A 20,880-nucleotide genomic window follows, 5' to 3' on the forward strand; every position below is an offset into this window, starting at 1 on the left:
GATTGAGGAAAATTTAGGGGCTGGTCACTGGTCCCTGTATACAAGCTTCTCAGTTCCACAGAAATGAACAGAGTGCTGGCTCTACACAGCAAGCAAGAGGTATGCACAGATTTTTGGTTGACATAATTGCATGTATTTAAATATATTCAAATCCAGAGAGAAATGCTGACTGTAACGATGAAAGAGGATCAGTGATCTAACTGATGAAGGACACAAAGATGTGAAATTTTTTAAACAGAATATAGCTTCGTACACAAAACGATCTGCAAAGAATAGTTTTATTTTGGCTCATATAAATGCTGGAGTCCCAGAAATAGTGAAGAGTAAGGGGATGGAGGGACCCTTAGCAGGAACAGAAGAAAACTTATCATAACTGAAGAAAAATGAGCCCAACATTTTGAAAAAGCATACACAATGCTGAGCAAGAAAAATTAAAAAGATTTCACAATTTGATAATTTATCCTAAATGTCAAAACATCAAGAATAAAGACAAAATTCTGGAAGCCTTCACAGAGGAGGAAAACAAAGAAAATGAAAATCATTCTCTGGATGGTGTCTTATCAGCTACAGTAGCTGCATAAAGAGAACAGCATAACTTCAGATTTACAAAGAAGAAAATGTTTTAAATTCAAGTTTTTAATTCAGTCTATCATTCAGATGTTAGAGAAAATTTTTCTGGTGTAATAATTTAAAAGCATTACTACTACTCACAGACCCTCTGTAAATAAATTAGTAGAAAATAAATTCAAACAAGAAGAATGCAAAAAGAAGTGAGACAGAAAGAACAGCTAGAGAGCAAAGGGACAAAAAATATTAAGTGTAAATAAGTGCTTTTTGTAATTTTAAAGTGACCTTGGATGAAAATATTATCTCTCTGTGTATCAGTTTCTGCTTTTATAAAATGAAGAGAGTTAATCCTGTCTTATAGATATAGTTAGTGCCGGACTACTGGCAGGCAGAGCCAGGCCACAGAGTCTGGTTGCAGGGCCCAGGTATCCCAGAGCTGGTGTCAGATTGCTGGTGGAGGTGCCGGCTCCTGTCACCGTTGGGTACATGGTCTGGGGTGTCCCAAAGCTTGTGTTGGTCTGCTGGTGGGCAGGGCTGGGGCCCAGCTGGTCCCAGGGCAGGGTCTGGCCTGCTGTGGAGAGGCTGGGTTTACAGGCTGTGGGACTGTGGTTTTCTCACGTCTGGTGTCTGCCTCCTAGTGGGTGAGGCTGGTTCAGAGCCTAGAGTAGGCTCCTTGGAGGGTGGGTCAGGGTCCAGGGAATTCTAGGACTGGTGGCTGTAAGTGGGTCCTGGGCCCTCTAGTGGGCAAGGCCAGTGGTGGCCAGAGGCTGCTGTGGGTCTTTTGGCTCAGAAGGTCTTTAGGCAACCTATCTTCTGATGGGTGGGGTTGTGTCCCCACCCAGGTAGGTGCTTGGCCTAAAGCATCCGAGCCCTGGCATCTACAGGCTGTTGGGCAGGGCCAGGACTTGGTGCTAATGAGCTAGAAGGAGGATTCCACAATGACTCTCTCCAGCACCCGTGTCCACCTGGTAGAGGAAGCTCACAAGAATGGCTGCTGCCAGTGTCCATGTCCCCAAGATGAGATGTAGCCACTCCCGGCCTCTCCAGGAGTCTCTCCAAGACCAGCAGGTATGTCTGGCCCAGGCTCCTATCAAATTACTGCCTTTAGCCTGGATCCTGAAGTGTGTGATATTTTGTGTGTGCCCTTTAAGAGTGAAGTCCCTATTTCCCCCCCATCCTGTGGGACTCCTGAAATTAAACCCCCCTGGCCTTCAAAGCCAAATGGTCTGAGTGCCTGTCTTCCTGGTGCAGGACCCTCGGGCTGAGGAGCCCGATGTGGGGCTCAGGACTCTCACTCCTGTGGGAGAACCTCTACAATAGAATTACTCTCCAGTTTGTGGGTTGCCCACCTGGGGGTATGGGACTTGACTATACTGAGAGTCCAACCCTCCTACTTGTCTCTTTATGGTTCTTTCTTTATGTCTTTAGTTGTAGAAGATATTTTCTAGTAGGTTCTGGTCTTTTTCACTGATGGTTATTCAGCAAATAATTGTGATTTCAGTGTGTCTGTGGGAGAAGGTGAGCTCAGGGTGTTTTTTCTCTGTCATCTTGACTGACACCTCTGTTATATGTTAAATTTATACAGCATTTTTATGATGCTCAATAATGAAATTTTATAGATTCCTTTTACGATCAAGAAAAAAAAAAGTTCTCACTCCTTGGTACTTTTCAACATAGTAGAGCACTAGCTTTTGTAATCAGTGATACAAGAAAAGTAAAGGAAATAAAAGTTGATTCTGTTGGTATTTCTTTGTATACGATCATATTGTCTGAAAATATTGCAGATATATCTCTTCCATTAGAATCCTTTTCCCTTTTATTGTGATCATGAAACTGAAGGAAACCAGAATATGTCACCTCAAAATATGCCTTTTTGACATAAAAATTATTTTGAGTTGAAGGCATGTAGGAAGCAGTCAACAGCAGGAAAAACCCCTTCTACCTTCCCCTGTTTCTGTCCAAAGACATGATACAAATTCTCCTCTCACTTTCTCTATTAGCTTTCTCCCACATATTTGCCTTCCCACAGTTGGCCACCCTTGGAAGCCTAAACCTGCTTTTTTGTGTCCTCTCATTTCTCTACAAAAGTATTGTTCTTTGTAGAAGATGCTATATTAGCTGGAGTTCTAAGCTATTGTTTTGAATTCCTCTTTGTGTAAGTTTCTCCCAAGTGGTGTGCACCACAGGCATCAGTAAACTGTTTTTCTCTTATTAATCTGTCTTTTTGTTAAAGAGCCCCAGATGAAAACCCAAGATGGGTAGAGTTAAAGTTTTGCCTCCCCTACAAAATCTAAAAACTTCTTAGTTTTCATTCACTAGGTCTGCTGTACAACTCTGAACAGATACAGAAAGTGTATGACGTCTGTTTGATTTTTTTTCTTTAAATCATTTTTTCCCAATATTAAGTGTGTGTGTGTATGCATGTGTGTACATGATCTTCCCAAACTGTTTCTACATCTGCTAATAATGTGTTAGACATGGATATCTTAGTCATTAATAGTATTATTACTGTTTGTTCCTAAGGTCCTAACATTTCCATGAGTGCTAAATCCCCTCTCCTGTCTAATTCATTCTGCTCACCACAAATTACTGCTTTTATCTTGACATTCTCTGGCTCAAATACGTTAAACTTCTTCCCTCTATTGCTTACCGAATAAAGAAAACAATTTATCTTACATTTTGATTCTTGGGTCATACAACCTTATGACTTTCTTTTCTTCCCTATCTTTGATTTTATTGATTCATATATCTGTTACAGCCGTTTGTCTGATCATAGCCCTTTTGATGACCCTGATGCTTTCTTGATTACAATCCCCCATTCACACTATTTCCACCTTTTGAGATAACCTTGCCTTTCTTTCCTCCTTTCATTCAGATTCTAAGTAATCTCCCCAGCCCCACTGCCCTTCTGAACAGCTATAGCAATCATTGACACTTATCTTCCTTGTACTTTGTAAGGCCGGTATATCCTTTATTACCTTAAGATGTAGATATTTCCATGAGAGTTTCTTGACTGATTATTTTGGGAGAGGAATAAATGAATAATCAGTTCCCAGTCAGGGTTTCTCTAGAAATTTTACAATAAATATATATATTTTTTATTTTGTGGCTTGCAAGTTGAAAAAAAACTGGTATATGAAACTTTGTGTGTGTATCCTGAGTATTACAGTGGTCATTCTTATAATAGGTGAGTGGCTTAACTCATAAACTTTCTATGGTTCTTTATGCATCAGGCCCAAACACTTATATCTCAAGCTTAATCCTGAATCTCTCAGCTCTGCGGTAATAAAAGGGCTTATAGAGACTTGTCCTTGGGTTCTTACCAGTTCTGCAGCTTTTACCATATTCCTTGCCTCTCTTAAAATACTCTCAGAATACAGTCATCTTCTTGACTTTATAGGAGTTCTTGATCTTTGAATAAAATCATCATAAATTCTCAGGTGACCATCAGATAGCAACAGCAATAGCTGTTTTTTTAATTGGGAGAATTTTGTGTGAGTTAAACAGCTAATGTTAAATATGCTATACTTTATTATTTATGTTTAATTCACATAAGACTATGAAACAGGTATAGTTATGAAATCCATTTACAGTCAAAGAATAGAGACCAGAGTGACTTTGTTGCTTCTCACAAATAATACATTCATTCCAGAGCTAGAATTGAGACTCTTGCCTGTCTGCTAAATTCCTAATTCTCTATTCCTGATATTTTAATCACTATGCCTCTATAATTGCAGTATTTCTTCACTCTAATTTCTTTTGGATCGAGAGTGAGTTATACTACTAATAGTTGGTCTATGAAATATTTGTTTATTTCTATCATATTATGTTAAATGAAAAAAAGAAAGAATGGGACAAGTGATTTGTTGCAATATTTTCTCTGTTGGAGTAGATTTGTAAAAATGAAGGTGCTTTAACTTTCTTCTGGGTATTATGGGTTTATTTTGTGAAAAGTATCCAAAGGTGGTAGATTTTAATTTCTGAGCCATGGCCTAATAGTCTTCAGAACTTGATATTCCATCCACATGTTTTGCTTAATTTAGCTCTGAAGTTAAAGTAATACTTAACACTCTCGATTCTTGTTTTTTTGTTTGTTTGTTTTTGGGTTTTTTTTTGGTCATTCACAAGAGTGCTGATATTCTTCCTGCTTATAGCCTCTTCTGTTGCTATAGAGTCCTGAGAACTCAATACTACTGATATTTAAACATCTGGAAATTAAACATTTAGAGGGAAGTGTTTCTCTAAGAAGTATTTAGGTTCATTGATTAGTTGATTCACTAAAAAAATAAAGTTGAAACACAGTGTATTTTATCACCTGTTTGTGGTAGCCTGGATCCAGTTCTGAATATTGCAGAAAAGAAAAAGTGAGGAGAGGAGGCTTTGGAGTTGGCCCTACATGTAAACATTTACTTGACTCTTTACCCGTTATATTAACTTTAAACATTTGGAGGGCAGGGACTTGATCTTATTCTGATTACTCAGCACCTAACTAAAACCCGGAAACAGTAAATTCTCAAAACATCGTGTATAGAAATAAAGTCATTATTCCAACTTCTTTGGCACTAAATATTGGTAAAGTAGAACCAATGTTTCATTAACTCATATTTCAATGATTTGTCGTCCTTTACGGTGAGTTTCACTCCCCTAGCTTGGATGTCCTCTCCTGTCTTTAATCTTTTCATTCCTTTGAGGTAACAGTAATCCTTTATTTCTTACCTTGGTCCTTGAGCCCTAATTTGTATTTATGTCTCTAGGTCTCTTCCTTGATTACGAAATCTTCTGCATTGTTTTTGGTAGGATGTCAATATAGACCATGAGATGTTAGCAGTTCCATTTCTCAAAATAGAAAACAGGAAAATAGAATAAAGTATAGACTTCTTGACCACTAAATGGTCTTCCTTATGAACAGAGGAACTGAATTCTTTCATCATTCCATGAGTGAAGCTAATTTTTAGGCCTCAAACTATGGGAGTAAAAAATAAAATTGAGGGCTTCCCTGGTGGCGCAGTGGTTGAGAGTCTGCCTGCCAATGCAGGGGACACGGGTTCAAGCCCTGGTCTGGGAAGATCCCACATGCCGCGGAGTAACTGGGCCCGTGAGCCACAATTACTGAGCCTGCACGTCTGGAGCCTGTGCTCTGCAACAAGAGAGGCTGCGATAGTGAGAGGCCCACGCACCGCGATGAAGAGTGGCCCCTGCTCGCCGCAACTAGAGAAAGCCCTCACACAGAAACGAAGACCCAACACAGCCATAAATAAATAAAATTAAAAAAATAAAAAAAAATTAAAAAAAATAAAATTGATTCACCAGAATGAGTAGAAACACTTTTTTTTCAGTATTATCTGCAAAACCTTCAAAATGTCCCAAAGCTATGGAATGTTCAGAGGAATGGATTGGAGTAAGAGGAACGTGTTTCTATTTTTCTTTTTTAAAAATTTTTATTGGAGTATTGTTGCTTTACAATATTGTGTTAGTTTACATTTTTCTGATGATACCAGAAATTGGACAGCTAGTAAAAGATTTTGCAGTTCACAGGGATCAGAACTCACTCAGATTGATACACCAGAGGATACGGTAAGAAAAGGGAAAGTTTTCAATTATTTCAAAACTTAATTTTGTACAGAGAGAACAAAAATGATAAAAGCAAATAGTCTATGATAATGTCAGAGGGGAAAAAAAAATTTCCTCTGCCCTTCTAGGTTCTTCTGGCTGATCTAAGAATGAAACTGACATGAGACATTAACCGGAGAGAACCAGATTTAATTACCTACATATGGGGGCTCTATAAGAAAATGACACCCAAGGACAAGTTAGGCTATTGAGGCTTATATGTCATCAGAGAGAAAAAGAAGGGGGTAAGGGTTTGGAACTTCAAAGGGGAAGAAGGCAATTCACATGAAGATGGAAAAACAAATGTTTGGTAAACAAATATTTGCTACGCCATGCAGAGACAATGGGACACAGAGTGGACTTTGGTCTCCTGTCCAGCAGAGTTCCCCCGGCCACACATAACCCATATTCTTTGTAGATATCTCTGGTGAAAGTGCCCTTACTAGACTAGGCCCTTTATCTAAATTCTTTCAGGCAGTTAAGGAGGAGGTAAAAAGAAAGACTTCCCAAGTCTTCTGCTTCTTAAAAATAATCAGCTTAAAATAATCCTCATGCCAAAGAGACACATATTGGGGTGACGAATTTTGCTCCCCTACAATAATACATGTCACACAGTGTTTTAAGCACTGGAACTACAAAAACTCATATGATCTTCAGCTAATGTCTATGAAGTAGATATTTAAATATCCTTATATTAAAGATGAGGAAAGTGAGGCACAGAGATGAACGTAATCCAGGCATTGCCACATAGCTACAAATTGTTGAACTGAGATTTGAACTTAGGCAAGTTAGCTAGTGATGTTATGTCCTTAATCACAACGCATATTGTTTATATAGCTAAATGTCTTTGGTCAATGTTCTTAAATTATTAAATCCTTTTTAATAAATTACATTTGCATTCTGCCAAGAAGAGCCTGGAAAAAATGCAACACACACAAGAAAGATACGGCCCTTGGAATTTGTAGAGGAGGGTATGAAGGAAATATGTGCAGTTTGGAGAATGTGAGACAATGAATGGAAGAAGTAAAAGAGGGCCAGGGAGAGGGACATGGAATCCAGGGGCACAGGGTAAGTGGAGAGGTTTTTTTGTTTATAAAGAAAAGTTAAGGAATAGGTTTGTGGTCCAATAGCAAGGAGTCAGTAGGGGAGAGACTATTCAGGGATGGCACTCAATATAGTTTATTGGAATAAATCATATTCACCCAGAAGTTAGATTTCTGATTATAGGAGAAAATATGCAATGGCAAAGACATTTTTTCTTCTAGTTTTACTGTGATATAATTGTGTAAGTTTAAGGTGTACAGCATAATGATTTGACTTACATAGATAATGAAATGATTATCACAATAAGTTTAGGGAGCATCCATCATCTCCTATAGATAGAAAATTAAAGAAACAGACCACAATGTTTATTTTGTGATGAGAACTCTTAGCATTTACTTTCTTAACAACTTCCATACATGACATACAGCAGGGTTCATTCTATTTATCCTGTTGTGCATGACATCCCTAGCATTTACTTATCTTATAACTGGGAGTTTGTCCCTTTTGACCACCTTCATCCAATTCCCCCTACCCCCCGACTCCCACCTGTGGTAACCACAACTTTTCTCTGAGTTTGTTTTTGAAGCATAATTGACCTGCAACATATGTCAGTTCCTGTTACACAAAACAGTGATTTGGTACTTCTATACTTTTCAAAATGAGCACCAGGGTAAGTCTAGCTATGATATGTCACCATACAACGATATTAAGTAGTTATCGATTATATTCCCCACTCTGTACATTTCATACCTGTGACTCATTTATTTTGCAACTGGAAGTTTGTACCTCCCTCAACTATTTTTTTCCTCTCTCCACTCCCCTCTCTCCACTGGCAACCACCTGTTTGTTCTCTGTATCTAAGACTGCTTCTGTTTTGTTGTGTTTGATCATTTTGTTTTTTAGTGTCCGCATATAAGTGAGATCCTACAGCAATGACATTCTTATTCTGGTATCTACTCAAAGTAGTTTCTGAGTTTTCCTATTTTAACAGTAATTATACTTTCCATTAAACACCTTTACCCCTCTATGATTTGAGGGAGAGGATCAGTGCACAAAACAAGATATAAGCGTTAGTTCTCCATCACCCTTAAAGAACATACTGTTCAGTTCCTATAGAAACTGCTCAGCTCCTGATTTTTTCATCCAGATATAACATCCTATCAGTTTAGAGTCTTTGTCCTTCACTCTGTGACTAAAACATACTGATGGTTTATGCAGTAGAATTTGAAGGAAAGGAAGTCAAATGTGGTTTTCTCATCAGTTTCTAATTTGAGAGATAGAAATTACCTTTAATGATAATTCAAGATATGGTAGCTCAGAGAGTTCTGATGACTTGATAAAGTCACTCTACTACTTAGAAATATTTAAGAAGTAAATGAGCAAAGTGAAAATCATTCTGATAAAACTAACCTAAACATCACCATCTGTGTTGTTGGTTGCTATGGAAGCATTAGGGCATGCAAATTAGGATGTAAATCATAAAAGATGGGATGTTGGGGTGAGAAGCATGCTAGCAATGTGCTCTAAAATATGAAGGAATGGAGAATTCCTGACTTTTGTGAAATTTTTGAAGAAGCACGCAGGAAATTCTATGTACTGGATTGGATTGAGCAGAAAACTAGGAGAATCTTGGAAACGGACAAATGGCACTACATTTAATGCTTGGTGAGTTTCAAATTTAGTAGGAAAGGTTTATTCTGGTGCTGTATAAAAGATTTAAATCATTTTGAGTTGCATTATTGTAAATAAATCTCCCTATTCTCTATGTGTAATTACCTTTCTGTTTCCACCCTGTGACATGTGTCTTCTCACATTGAAACACACCCTAAAACAACCCACTTTCCTTCTATGTTGTTATATGACACCCAGTGAAATTTTCCACTTTTATTTTTGTTTCTTATTTCACTTTATTTTTATTGCCAAGCTCTTGCTAATAAACCCTCCTTTTGCTAATTCGAATTCAACTATTCTGCATATTCAAAGCCAATGCTCACGTATTACCTGTACCTTTTAAATTCATGTAAGATCTCTTTTTTCTTTAAAGAGTTAGAGACCAAGGGCTTCCCTAGTGGCGCAGTGGTTAAGAATCCGCCTGCCAATGCAGGGGACATGGGTCCGAGCCCTGGTCTGGGAAGATCCCACATGCCGTGGGGCAACTAAGACCGTGTGCCACAGCTACTGAGGCTGCGAGCCACAACTACTGAGCCCGTGCGCCACAACTACTGAAGCCTACACACCTAGAGCCCATGCTCCACAACAAAGAGAAGCCACCACAATGAGAAGCTCGCTCACCGCAACGAAGAGTAGCCCCTGCTCACTGCAACTAGAGAAAGCCCACGCACAGCAACGAAGACCCAACGCAGCCAAAATTAATTAATTAATTAATTAATTTTAAAAAAAGAGTTAGAGACCATATAATTGTTTTTTAACTTTCCAATTGTCCATCATAAGCAATGTTATTTATTTATGTAACCATTTCTTGAGTGAATGTTGTTTCCTGACTTATATACTATTTTACCTGAAAGCAATATACTATTTTACCTGAAAGCAAGGGCTGTATGACTTTTCTTTTGTACCCATGTCCTTCTGCCTTAATATTTCATTAAGTGTTAGATAAAAAAAAAAAAGGGAACCAATTTTAAAATATGGAAGACAGGACAAATTATACTTATTACAAAAAGAGAAAAAAAAATGGTCATCGATTGTGCAAATTAATAAAAACTATTATAATTAGTCTCTTTGGTTTCCATCTGAGTATATTTCAAAAGTACCAAATGAATATAAACCTTGTTTCTTACTTTCAAAAAGGAACATTGGCTAAAAATATATCAGGTAATATGCCAGGGGACTGCTTTAAAAAAAATTCCATAGATCTTTGGATTTAGAAATACTCTCTTTCTCTCTTTCAATAGAAATAGATATAGATAGATAAATGTAGCTAGATATAGATTTATATTTATATCTATGATTTCTCTATGTCTATTTTTATCTCTTTCTACTTATTGTTCTAAATAAGGTTACAGATTATGCTAATAATTATAATAATATTATATACCTACATTCTGTCTTTAAATACTAAATATCTACATTCCTTTAATATACCAGATATTTTGGGGGTAGAGTATGGTGATGGGTGAGTATGAGGCTCAGTGTTTTGTATAAAATGTTTCAAATTACTCTATTCTTAATTTTATTTTTGATTACCGGTGTAAGTAGTTCCCAAACTAATTTCGATTGTTTCTTTTCAGGTTTGAAATTAGTGGGAATGGATCCTTTGCTTTTTTGAATTCTGATGGAGTTTACAGTTCCAGGGGATTTATTGATATCAAGTGGATTTGCAGCAAACAAATATCTAATAGAGAAGATAAACTGGAAAATGAATAAGAGCTGGAATAAAGAATTTTGCAAGTGTTATTTATTTTTTTAATTTAAGTATAGTTGATTTACAATGTTGTGTTAGTTTCTGGTGTACAGCAGAGTTTTGCAAGTATTAAACAAAGGAACTAAAAATTGTTGAATGAATGAATGATTTTAAGTAGAACCTCATGAATTCAAGACACATAACTGCCCATTATGAGGACAAGTCAGGAAACTTCTGTTAAATAGGACCAAACAAAGTAACAAGAAACAATTAGATGACATTTACTGCATTGATGGTGATGATAAACAAATTTAAAGGGTTCTATATTGATAGGTCAGCCAAGACCTACAGCTTAAAAGTTAGAGAAACTTATGTGCTTAATATGTGTAAATATTACAAAATACTAACCATAGCAACTTTGGCTTCAAGAAATGTTACTAGAGAATCACCTATCAACAGACATGTACTTCAACAATATCCTAAAAATAAGGGAAAACCACCAGGAAGGACCCTAACTCTACAAGTAATAATCACAGATAAATTACCAGAATTATATATTAAAATTACAAAGCTTAGATTATAGAATATAAACTAGAAGAATAACATTAAAAGTGATTAAAAATAGATTATTGAAAAATATTTCAATTTCCCAAGTAAGGACAAGGAAATAGGATGGGCTTATGATGTATCCCTGGATATGTCATAAAATTCAAATCCTGCAGCGTATGGGAAAAATTATATCAAGCCTGCCTTTGTTACATTAGTTTGAGTTAAATTTCCTGCCTAGGTAACTGTAATCTCTGAGTGCAAGAAGGAATGTGAGTGTAGGTGAATACATAGACACTTAGCAGGGCAGAGAAGCTGGAGAAAAAGAGAGTGTCTAGGTTACAGGGTAAACACACAGAAACATACAAACCAGTCCTTCTCCCAGATCTTTAATGGAGGCTAACTTCTTAAATTAGTTGCAGATGAAAACTTTCTGATAAGTGAAAAAGGAGATTCTTGAAAAAGGAGCCCCACTGGTAAATGTTTTCCCTGGTACTATATATAAATGCAAATACTTGGCAAATATCAGCATGTAATCAAGCATGGGCATATTATATCTGTTCATCAGTTGTCACCAAGAAAACTTGAAAATATGAAATTTAGATGTCATTGTGTATTACAGTTTGATGTATTAAATTTTGGTTCAGATAAAGTTCAAGTTTTACTTGACTCATAAGTTTTATTTTTATTGTTGGTTCATGGTTATAAATTAATTTTAATTGCTTAGCAATTTTGAGTAATTCATCCCTTGTTTTCCTCTGATTCACGCCTACCAGGAACACAATACATTCCTGATGGCTTAGCATGAACTCCAGACAGCTTTTTGATGGAGTTAAATTACTACCGCATTTACATAGTGGACAGAGCTGTTGTGTTTATTTTGAAATATGAGTGTGTTTTGGATAAATGAGAGAAAAAGAAGATATTTTAGTTTGTACAGAATTTCACTTAGGAAACTTAGGGAGTGAGACAGTTCTCAATATAACAATGTTTAAATATAAATTTGATTATAGGAAAATGAATTGTAGAATCACATTAAACACAAGATTGTATTTAAAGAAAAAGCCCACCACGAAGAAAAATAATGGCATAACCATATCTATGTACTGGTCTATTATTTCACCAAATACACAGGAAGAGTTAGAACCCAAGGAATAGGGAATAAGCAGGATTAGAAGATTAAATTGAATTATTTTCAGACACTGAAATGATAGGGAATTATGTTTTCTAGTTTAAAAATGTTATATTTTCTTATTTTGAAGTTTTATGTCTGAACAAAATACTTGAAAATTTTTTATTTGTATTTAAAAAATAAATTTGTATTCCGCTAAAAAAAGGAATAGGGACTGTTAACATCCATACATATTTCTTCCAATTCTTTAAATGCCCAGGTTTGCTTTTGGTGTTCAGACAACATCTCTCTGGCAAATGCCATTAAATTTGGAGTCACAGTCTTCAAAATACACCTGATTTCTTGTTATGACAGCACAGCTCATGTTATCAACTGGTCCAGTCATTGAAAAACCAGGAGATAAAAGGCAGACTTTAGAGCATTTCTCTTAAAATAATGAGTTTCCCCCAGCCAAACTTTTGTAGGTATTTTTCTTCAGCAGTCAGAATGTTGCAGAGGTTTTAGAATGGACCCTTCTTTTATTGCCAGTGATTGTATTTGGGAATTCTTGATTTGTTTGTCCTCCACCCCCTCCCCTCCAGGATGTCTCTTTTTAATAAGAACCTGAATTAACTCATCTTTTTTTTTTTTTTTTTTTTTTATTTATTTATTTTTGGCTGTGTTGGGTCTTCGCCCCTGTGCGAGGGCTTTCTCCAGTTGCGGCAAGCGGGGGCCACTCTTCATCGCGGTGAGCGCGCCTCTTCGCTATCGCGGCCTCTCTTGTTGCGGAGCACAGGCTCCAGACGCGCAGGCTCAGTAATTGTGGCTCACTGGCCCAGCTGCTCCGCGGCATGTGGGATCTTCCCAGACCAGGGCTCAAACCCGTGTCCCCTGCATCGGCAGGCAGATTCTCAACCACTGCGCCACCAGGGAAGCCCCCAGGATGTCTCTTATCTGAGTATCATTGCCAGGGGAGCTCAAGCCTGAAGACCAGGAGCATCCCTGACTCTTCCTTCCCTCTCAACCCTCGAATTACGTGTATCAGCAAGTCCTGGGTATCCTATCTCCAGGTTAGTCCTTATATCCATTCGCTTCTCGCCCAGGCTACTATACTTCTCTTTCTTTCTGGTCATAGCCTTCTAACTGAACTTCAGTTTCAATTTCACTTCCCATCTATTCATTTTCCACATAGCAGCATGAATAATTTCCTTTAAAAGGTAATTAGATGTTAAAATGAAAGTTTTTGGTAAAGACTGCATGGTGACAGGTATTTTACATACCAGTGGGAGTTGTGAAGCAGTAAACTAGGGATTTTTTTTTTTTAAGTTAAAGTAGAAACTGTTTAGATAACTGTTCATTTCCTCAGTTAACTTCAGTGGTATGATAAGGTTAGGAAAATGTGTGAATAGAATACTTTTGGAGAGAGCTGTTTCCTTAACTATTCTTTCTAGTCACTGATTATCGTTTAAAAAAAATAAAAACCAAACACTGTTATAACCATCTGTGTATCATTTTTCCTTGAATAATTAAATGAAAGCTTTTAAAAAGAGATATGTTGCCCTAACAATATATTTGTTTCCAAATAAAAGGGGAAAAAAAGAGCCTCGGTATTTCTTACTAATTTTTGTCAAGTTTGCAATCAAAGCAGGTCCAAAGAATGAATACTATCACACAATACTTTAGTTTTATGTTCGTGAAAGACGATAATGAATGGAGAAGAGAAATATCTAGGAATGGATAAATATCCAGACTGAAATGAACTATCACTTCATGGTCCTTGCTCCAGACTTGCCAAATCTTAGGTATTCTAGCAGGGTAATATGTAAAGAAAATGAAAGCACAGAGAACATGTAAATGTATATGATACTTAAGAATTTTAAAGCCTTCTTACATGTATTACCTTATAGTGTTCACACAAGAACATTGTGAGAAAAGCTTCATTGTTCTTTTCATACATGTGAAAAAATTGATATCAACAAGTTTAAAAGCATTTTCTAAGGGCAAAATTTCAAATTCACACTTTCTGATTTCAGCTCAAGGGATGTTTTTATATATTCCAGGTGCTTTTATTTATAAGTGAATTTTATCTTTGCAGTTTGTGTATAGAAAATATTTGCTTAATATTATTTTAAATGAGATTTAAATCAGGTTAACAATTTTAAAATAATTACCATTTTGACAATAATTTCCAGGTGCCATAATACACACTTTCTATTCCCATTAGTAAATGTTAAAAGAAGAAGGAGAGGGCTTCCCTGGTGGCGCAGTGGTTGAGAGTCTGCCTGCCGGTGCGGCGGACGCGGGTTCGAGCCCTGGTCTGGGAGGATCCCGCGTGCCGCGGAGCAACTGGGCCCGTGAGCCACGGCTGCTGAGCCTGCGCGTCTGGAGCCTGTGCTCCGCAGCAGGGGAGGCCGTGATGGTGAGAAGCCCGCGCACCGTGATGAAGAGTGGCCCCCGCTTGCCACAACTAGAGAAAGCCCTCGCCAAAAAAAAAAAAAAAAAAAGAAGAAGGAGAAGAAGCAAAGAATAAAGGGAGAAAGGAAAGAAGAAAAAGAGAAGTAGGAAAGAAAAAAAAGGAGAGAAAAAATTTTTCAAAAGAAAAGGAGGGGAGGAAGAAGAAAGATAAAAAGAGTAGAAAGCGGGCTTCCCTGGTGGCGCAGTGGTTGAGAATCTGCCTGCCAATGCAGGCGACACGGGTTCGAGCTCTGGTCTGGGAAGACCCCACGTGCCGCAGAGCAGCTGGGCCCGTGAGCCACAACTACTGAGCCTGCGCGTCTGGAGCCTGTGCTCCGCAACAAGAGAGGCCGCGATAGTGAGAGGCCCGCGCACCGCGATGAAGAGTGGCCCCCACTTGCCACAACTAGAGAAAGCCCTCGCACAGAAACGAAGACCCAACACAGCCATAAAAAAAAAAAAAAAAAAAAGACTAGAAAGCAAAGAAGCTTAAATAAAAATACCTTTCTATGAATAAAACATCAATACTGCCACCATCCCTCCCCCTCAAATAAGTACTCACTTTTTTTGTTCCACAAAATGTTCATTTATCCACATCCATTGTTTTCCTGGGGATGTACGATATAGTCCAATCCAACTAGGTTGTCCAGATTTTAAACTTTTCTGTATGAACTCCTATAGGAGAAATAGTGTATTCATTCATTCATTTATTTTAAAAAATTTTGATGCCTTCTATAGACTAAGGCACTGAGCCAGGCATTAATGAAATGGTAAATAATCATTTCTTTCAGAATAGTAGGGTTTTTAAAAATAAACAATAGCAATTGTATTATGATTAAGGAATGTTCGAAAGCAATGACTATAAACCACCCACACTTAGAATTGCACCTAGCGATTCACCCTTGGGCACTTAGATCCTGTTTTTGATTCCTCACCAGTTCTTTTGAATTTTGAGTCACCGGCAAATATGCCTGTAGCTTTGCACAATCATGTTGACTTTCATTCCAAGTTTTAGAAGAAGCTGAAAACCTGTAACATTTCCCTTGGTTCAATAGCGAGTCATTTGGGCACACATAATTATTTCCTGAAGGAAAATGTAGGGGAAAAAAGCAATTAAAGTACAGTCAATAGAGAAAGCATGAATAGTGAATCAAATGTGATTGACTGGAAAACAGATTTTTGCCAACTCACTTTTTGTGATTAAAAGACACCTCTATTAGCAGAACGAGAATATAATTAATTCATAATCTGTATATTTCCTGGAATGGAGGCAGGGTTTTGGGCTATGGGTTGCAGAGAACAAAGCTAATGAATTCTGCCCCCTCATAACTAGGGTAGACAAATATATAATATTTTTTAAGTGTTTATAACTAATTGAAAAATTAAAAACCTGTTGTTTGAACCTCTCCACTATCTGGTTCTAATTCCTTTTCCTTGAGGCTGTCCTTACAACCTGCACTTCATTTCTGCGAGATTACTTACCATCACCATTCCTTATCTTATTGTGTTGGTTGCTTTTATTCTCCTGTGCTTTTCATTCACACGTTTGCCTTAGCCTTGAATAGCCTTCCCTTCCTTCTTCATCCTCTAAATTATACTTTTAAAGATCAATCGTATTTCCACCTCAAAAACAAAACTTTTAACCAGTCATAATTTCTGCCACCTCTAAGACTCATAATACTCAGGTGCCACTTAGCAAGGGATGAACTGTCCATGTCCAGTCACTTGTGAACAGCTCCAAATCTTTTATCTGACTGGAAGTTTCTTAAGTTGACTGTCATATTCATCATTGAATCTTCTATCATATAGTACTTTAATTATAGTGCCTAATTGTTGATTGTTGAATGATTGAATTAAATACCTATAAGTCAGAGCATGTCATACTTTTCATTGCTAATCTTTTAGCCTGTCATCTCTGAGCCTAAAATTTTGTAAAAATTTATTTTAGGAAATTGAATTAATATGTCCAACTAAGATGGGAAAACAAAGTCACATCAGCAAGCATGACTTGAAAAAGACTTATCATGGACTAATTTCAATATATCAAACATATTATATATATCCTTAACTCACTAATATACTTTGTTCCAGGGGAAGAGTTGCCAGTCCTGAATAATTATAATCTGGCAAGGATATTTGATGACTCAGGATAATTGGATTCCAATCTCAGCTGTACCAGTACGTAGTCATGTGCTAAAGGGTATAAAATAACCTCAAATATACATCCCAATTTATGATTGGAGAGGGGATATTTATTCACTATTATTGGTGAGAAAGAGTCATTTGGACAAAGTAATTCCGTTACATGGATACTGATAGACTGGTCAGTAAAGTACAGTTCTAGAGCTGCAAAACACACTGAAAACACTCCAAAAGATCAGTTTAATATGTTAGAACCAAAGAAGGATGCAAAATGTGGACACTTCTTGTCCAGAGAGTTATTATAAGTTAATTCAGCTTCAAGTACCATGTTCTATAATAAGAAGAAATGTCATGGGGATGAGAATGGAGAAAAACATTTATTGAGCAATACTTTGTATCAATTCCTGTCTTAGATGCCTTGCATAATAGTAACAGCTAACACATAATGCCATTATTGTGGGCCAAGCAGGTTTCTAAGCACCTAACATATACTTATTTTTTAAAACAACTTTATAAAATAAAGGAATGTGTTAAATGACACAATAGAGATATAAACAGAAAAATCCAGAATATGAGAAATTAGACACAACCATGACCCATTTTTTTTCCCTATTAAATAAATGTCTAAGAAAAGAAAATAAAAGGAAGAAAAGAGAATGTATAGATTAAGAGTCATTTTAACTGATGCAGTTGTGGCCTTTGTTCTGATTCTAACAAATGAAATGGAAAAAAAATTTTTAATGCTGACGGGATAGTAGATGATATTAAGAGGTTATTGCCAATTGTGTTTTAGGAATTGTGGTAGACAGAATTCTAAAATGGCGCCAAGAGTCACACTCTTGGTGGGAATGTAAAATGGTGCAGCTGCTTTGGAAAACAGTGGCAGTTCCTCCAAATATTAAACAAAGAATTACCACGTGACTCAACAATTCTACTCCTAGGTATATACAAAATTTAAACATACACCCACACTCACGTCAAAAAAGAAATGGTAATTATGTGACGTGATGGAAGTGGAAATCATTTTGCAATATATGTGTATTAAATCAACCCATTGTACACCTTAAACTTATATAATGTCATATGTCAATTATATCTCAATAAAGCTGGAAAAAAATAAAATGGCCTCAAGCTTGCTGTCCTGTGTAATTTGCTCTCCTTCAGTGTGATTTGAACCTGTGAATATGATGGGATATCATTCCCATGAGTAAGTTATATTATATGACAAGATGAAGGGATTTTGAAGACTAAAGAAAAGTCCACAATTAGTTGATTTTGAGTTGATGAAAAGAGAGATTATCCCAGGTAGGTCTGACTTAATGAGCTATGAGAACTTAGAAGGGGAGTGGGCTTTTTCAGAAGAGATAGATAACTCCTATTGTCTTTGAAGAATTAAGCTTCCATAACTTGAGAGGATGTACAAGAGTTCGTCATTAGCAAGGAAATGCAGGGGCCCTCTAGGAGCTTAGAGCAGCCCTGTGTAAGAGCCAGCAAGAAAGCTGTGACCGCAGTCTACAGCCACAAGTGACTGAATTGTACCAACAACTGCATGGGCTTGAAGAAGAACCTTAGATCCAGAAGGGTGCATGGTCTGGTCAACAACTATACTGTATCCTGTGAGATCCTGAATAGAAGACCAAGTTAGGCTGTGCCCAGACTCCCAACCCATGGAAACTCTGAGGCAATAAATTGTGATTTTAAACTGCTAGGTGTATGACAATTTGTTACACATTAAGAGAAAATGAGCACAGGACTTATAGTGACATTGGGATTGTGTTAAGCCCTTAACTGTAAGAATCACATACTAAAATATTTAACTATTAAATGGCGTGATACCTGGTATTTGCTTTAGTATAATCTAGTTTGGGAGAATGATGTTGGTGGAGACATAGATGAAATAATATTCATTACATATTGATAATTGTTGATGCCATTTGAAAGGCACATGGAGATTTATTATATAATTCCCTCTACTTTTAGTTATATTTCTCATAATGCAAATCTAAGAATATAATAAAACAAAACCTTATGACATAGATGTTATTATCACCCTCAATTTACAGAAAAGAAAGTGAGTCACACAGCGATTACATGACTTTCCTGAAGTCATACAACAGATAAGTATCAGAGCTGAAATTCCAACCCAGTTAGTTGGGCTCCACTGCCCGTGTTCCTAATCACTGAGTCAGTGAATAGCAATCTAGGTATATGAGAATAAAAAACTAGCACAAAATAAAGGCATGCAAATAAAAATTCAAAATTCTCTCTTCTGCTATGCCTCTACTCTCCTCCTTCCCCAGAATTAACCACTTTTTACCATATCTGTTTTTACTTCTTTAACTACTAATCAAAATTCTAAATATTGTGTGCATTCTTAAACTTCATACCTATTACTTTTTTGTATATTATTTTTTCCAGTGAACTTTTAAATTAATGTTATTTCATCTTGTTGCAGACACACACAAAAAAGCCTCCTTTTTACCATATCAAGTTCCTTCAGCTTCTTACTTGTATTATCTATAGATTGTTTTATACAGACTGAATTAATTGTTTTTCAGGAACACAGGACAGCTGATAATCTGACATGTCTTTTCATTACATTCCTGGGCTAGCTTCACTCTATCTAAAATTAGCCCCATCCCCTTATTTGTTCCAAAAGAATGCATGGAAAACTTAAGTTAAAATCAAGTTTGTTTATAATTCTGAGAACACTGCTACAGTGTTAAAGTGGTATCTTTTTACGTACATTTAAAAATCTGATGCAAATTTGTCTTTTCTTTGGTAGAAAATGAATTCTTCATGTAAACTTTTAGGATTATGTCTTTACCCATGGTGTCCTGAAATACACTGAATCTATTCTATCTATCTATCTATCTATCTATCTATCTATCTAATCTGCCTATCATCTATCTATATCATCTATTTATCTATCATCTATCAGTCCATCCATCCATCCATCCATTCATCCATCCATCCATCCATTCATCCATCCATAATCTGTCTATTTATATCTATTTTTGTATCCTATTCTGAATTTTGTGGGCTCTTGTAAGCTGAAACCTTGTGTTTTGGGAGTTTGCTTTTTCCCCTGAATTTTTAAATATTATTATTATTATTTATTACTTCATATCTACTTTTTTGCCCTTTCTTGTCTTCTGAGAAATTTTTAAAGAAATATTGTCATTCCTAGATGACATTATTTTGTGTTTTTGTCTCAGATATTCTCATATTTATTTATATTTATTGTTTTTTTGGACAATTACTCTATGCTCTGTAATATTTGGTTAGCTACCATGAGTTTTTAGATAGAAAAGACACAGGAAATAGCTAAGATAGTCAATAGACCAATACACTACTCCCCTCGCCCACTCCAGAACCAAAACAAGGGGACATACACCCTACTGTACCAACCAACACTCTACAAAAGAGGAGCCCTAGCTTATGTATCTAGTTTTATATATATATATAGACATACATATATGTTTTAAGAGCATTTTTGTTTGTTTGTCTGTTTGTTTTTGATGCAATATGGTGGCAAATGCCACAGTGTAAGTGGAGTAAGGGGTTGTCGAGACACCAGTCTAAAAGAGCATTCCTTAAAGTCTTTCCATTAATTACTTTGCTTTAGACCTCTCTTTACACTCTGTACTCTTAGCTCTGAAAGTGGTGTCCTGCCTGGGTTTGGCTGTGCGGAAGAGCTTTCATCCAGACTGTAGCTATCTATCGCCCTTTCTCTGAACTGTGGTTCTCTCCATTGATTTATCCAATAGCACTATTCCATCAGCTTTTCATTTTCTTTAGAGTTTTCTTCCCTTTCATTCTGTGCTATTAATTTATTCTATTTTGTTATTATTTTTTTTTTACTATTCTAATATAAAATCTTGGGAAGGAGTGTATGTAAATATTTATTGTCAATACTTTGTTTTGAACTGGAAGCATGGAAAATATTTTTAAACTGGTCAAAGTACAAGCACAAACTTAATAGAAACATGAATATTAAAATTGCCACTAACTTATTAGAATAAAAATATCAACAGGAAAGAAT

General features: G+C 36.5%; 1 protein-coding gene across 1 annotated transcript; it reads right to left on the minus strand.

Moving 5' to 3' along the window:
• Nucleotides 1-12,534: 12,534 nt before the first annotated feature.
• KLRF2 (killer cell lectin like receptor F2) lies at nucleotides 12,535-19,666 on the minus strand. The gene is made up of 5 exons (XM_061206682.1): nucleotides 19,663-19,666; nucleotides 15,629-15,777; nucleotides 15,256-15,368; nucleotides 13,276-13,364; nucleotides 12,535-12,671 (listed from the first exon to the last, which is right to left on the minus strand). Exons 1-5 carry the CDS (start codon nucleotides 19,664-19,666, stop codon nucleotides 12,535-12,537), a joined length of 492 nt encoding a protein of 163 aa, XP_061062665.1.
• Between the last annotated feature and the right edge of the window lie 1,214 nt (nucleotides 19,667-20,880).

This window comes from Eubalaena glacialis, chromosome 11, assembly GCF_028564815.1.
Source record: "Eubalaena glacialis isolate mEubGla1 chromosome 11, mEubGla1.1.hap2.+ XY, whole genome shotgun sequence".
Classification (NCBI taxonomy): Eukaryota; Metazoa; Chordata; class Mammalia; order Artiodactyla; family Balaenidae; genus Eubalaena; species Eubalaena glacialis.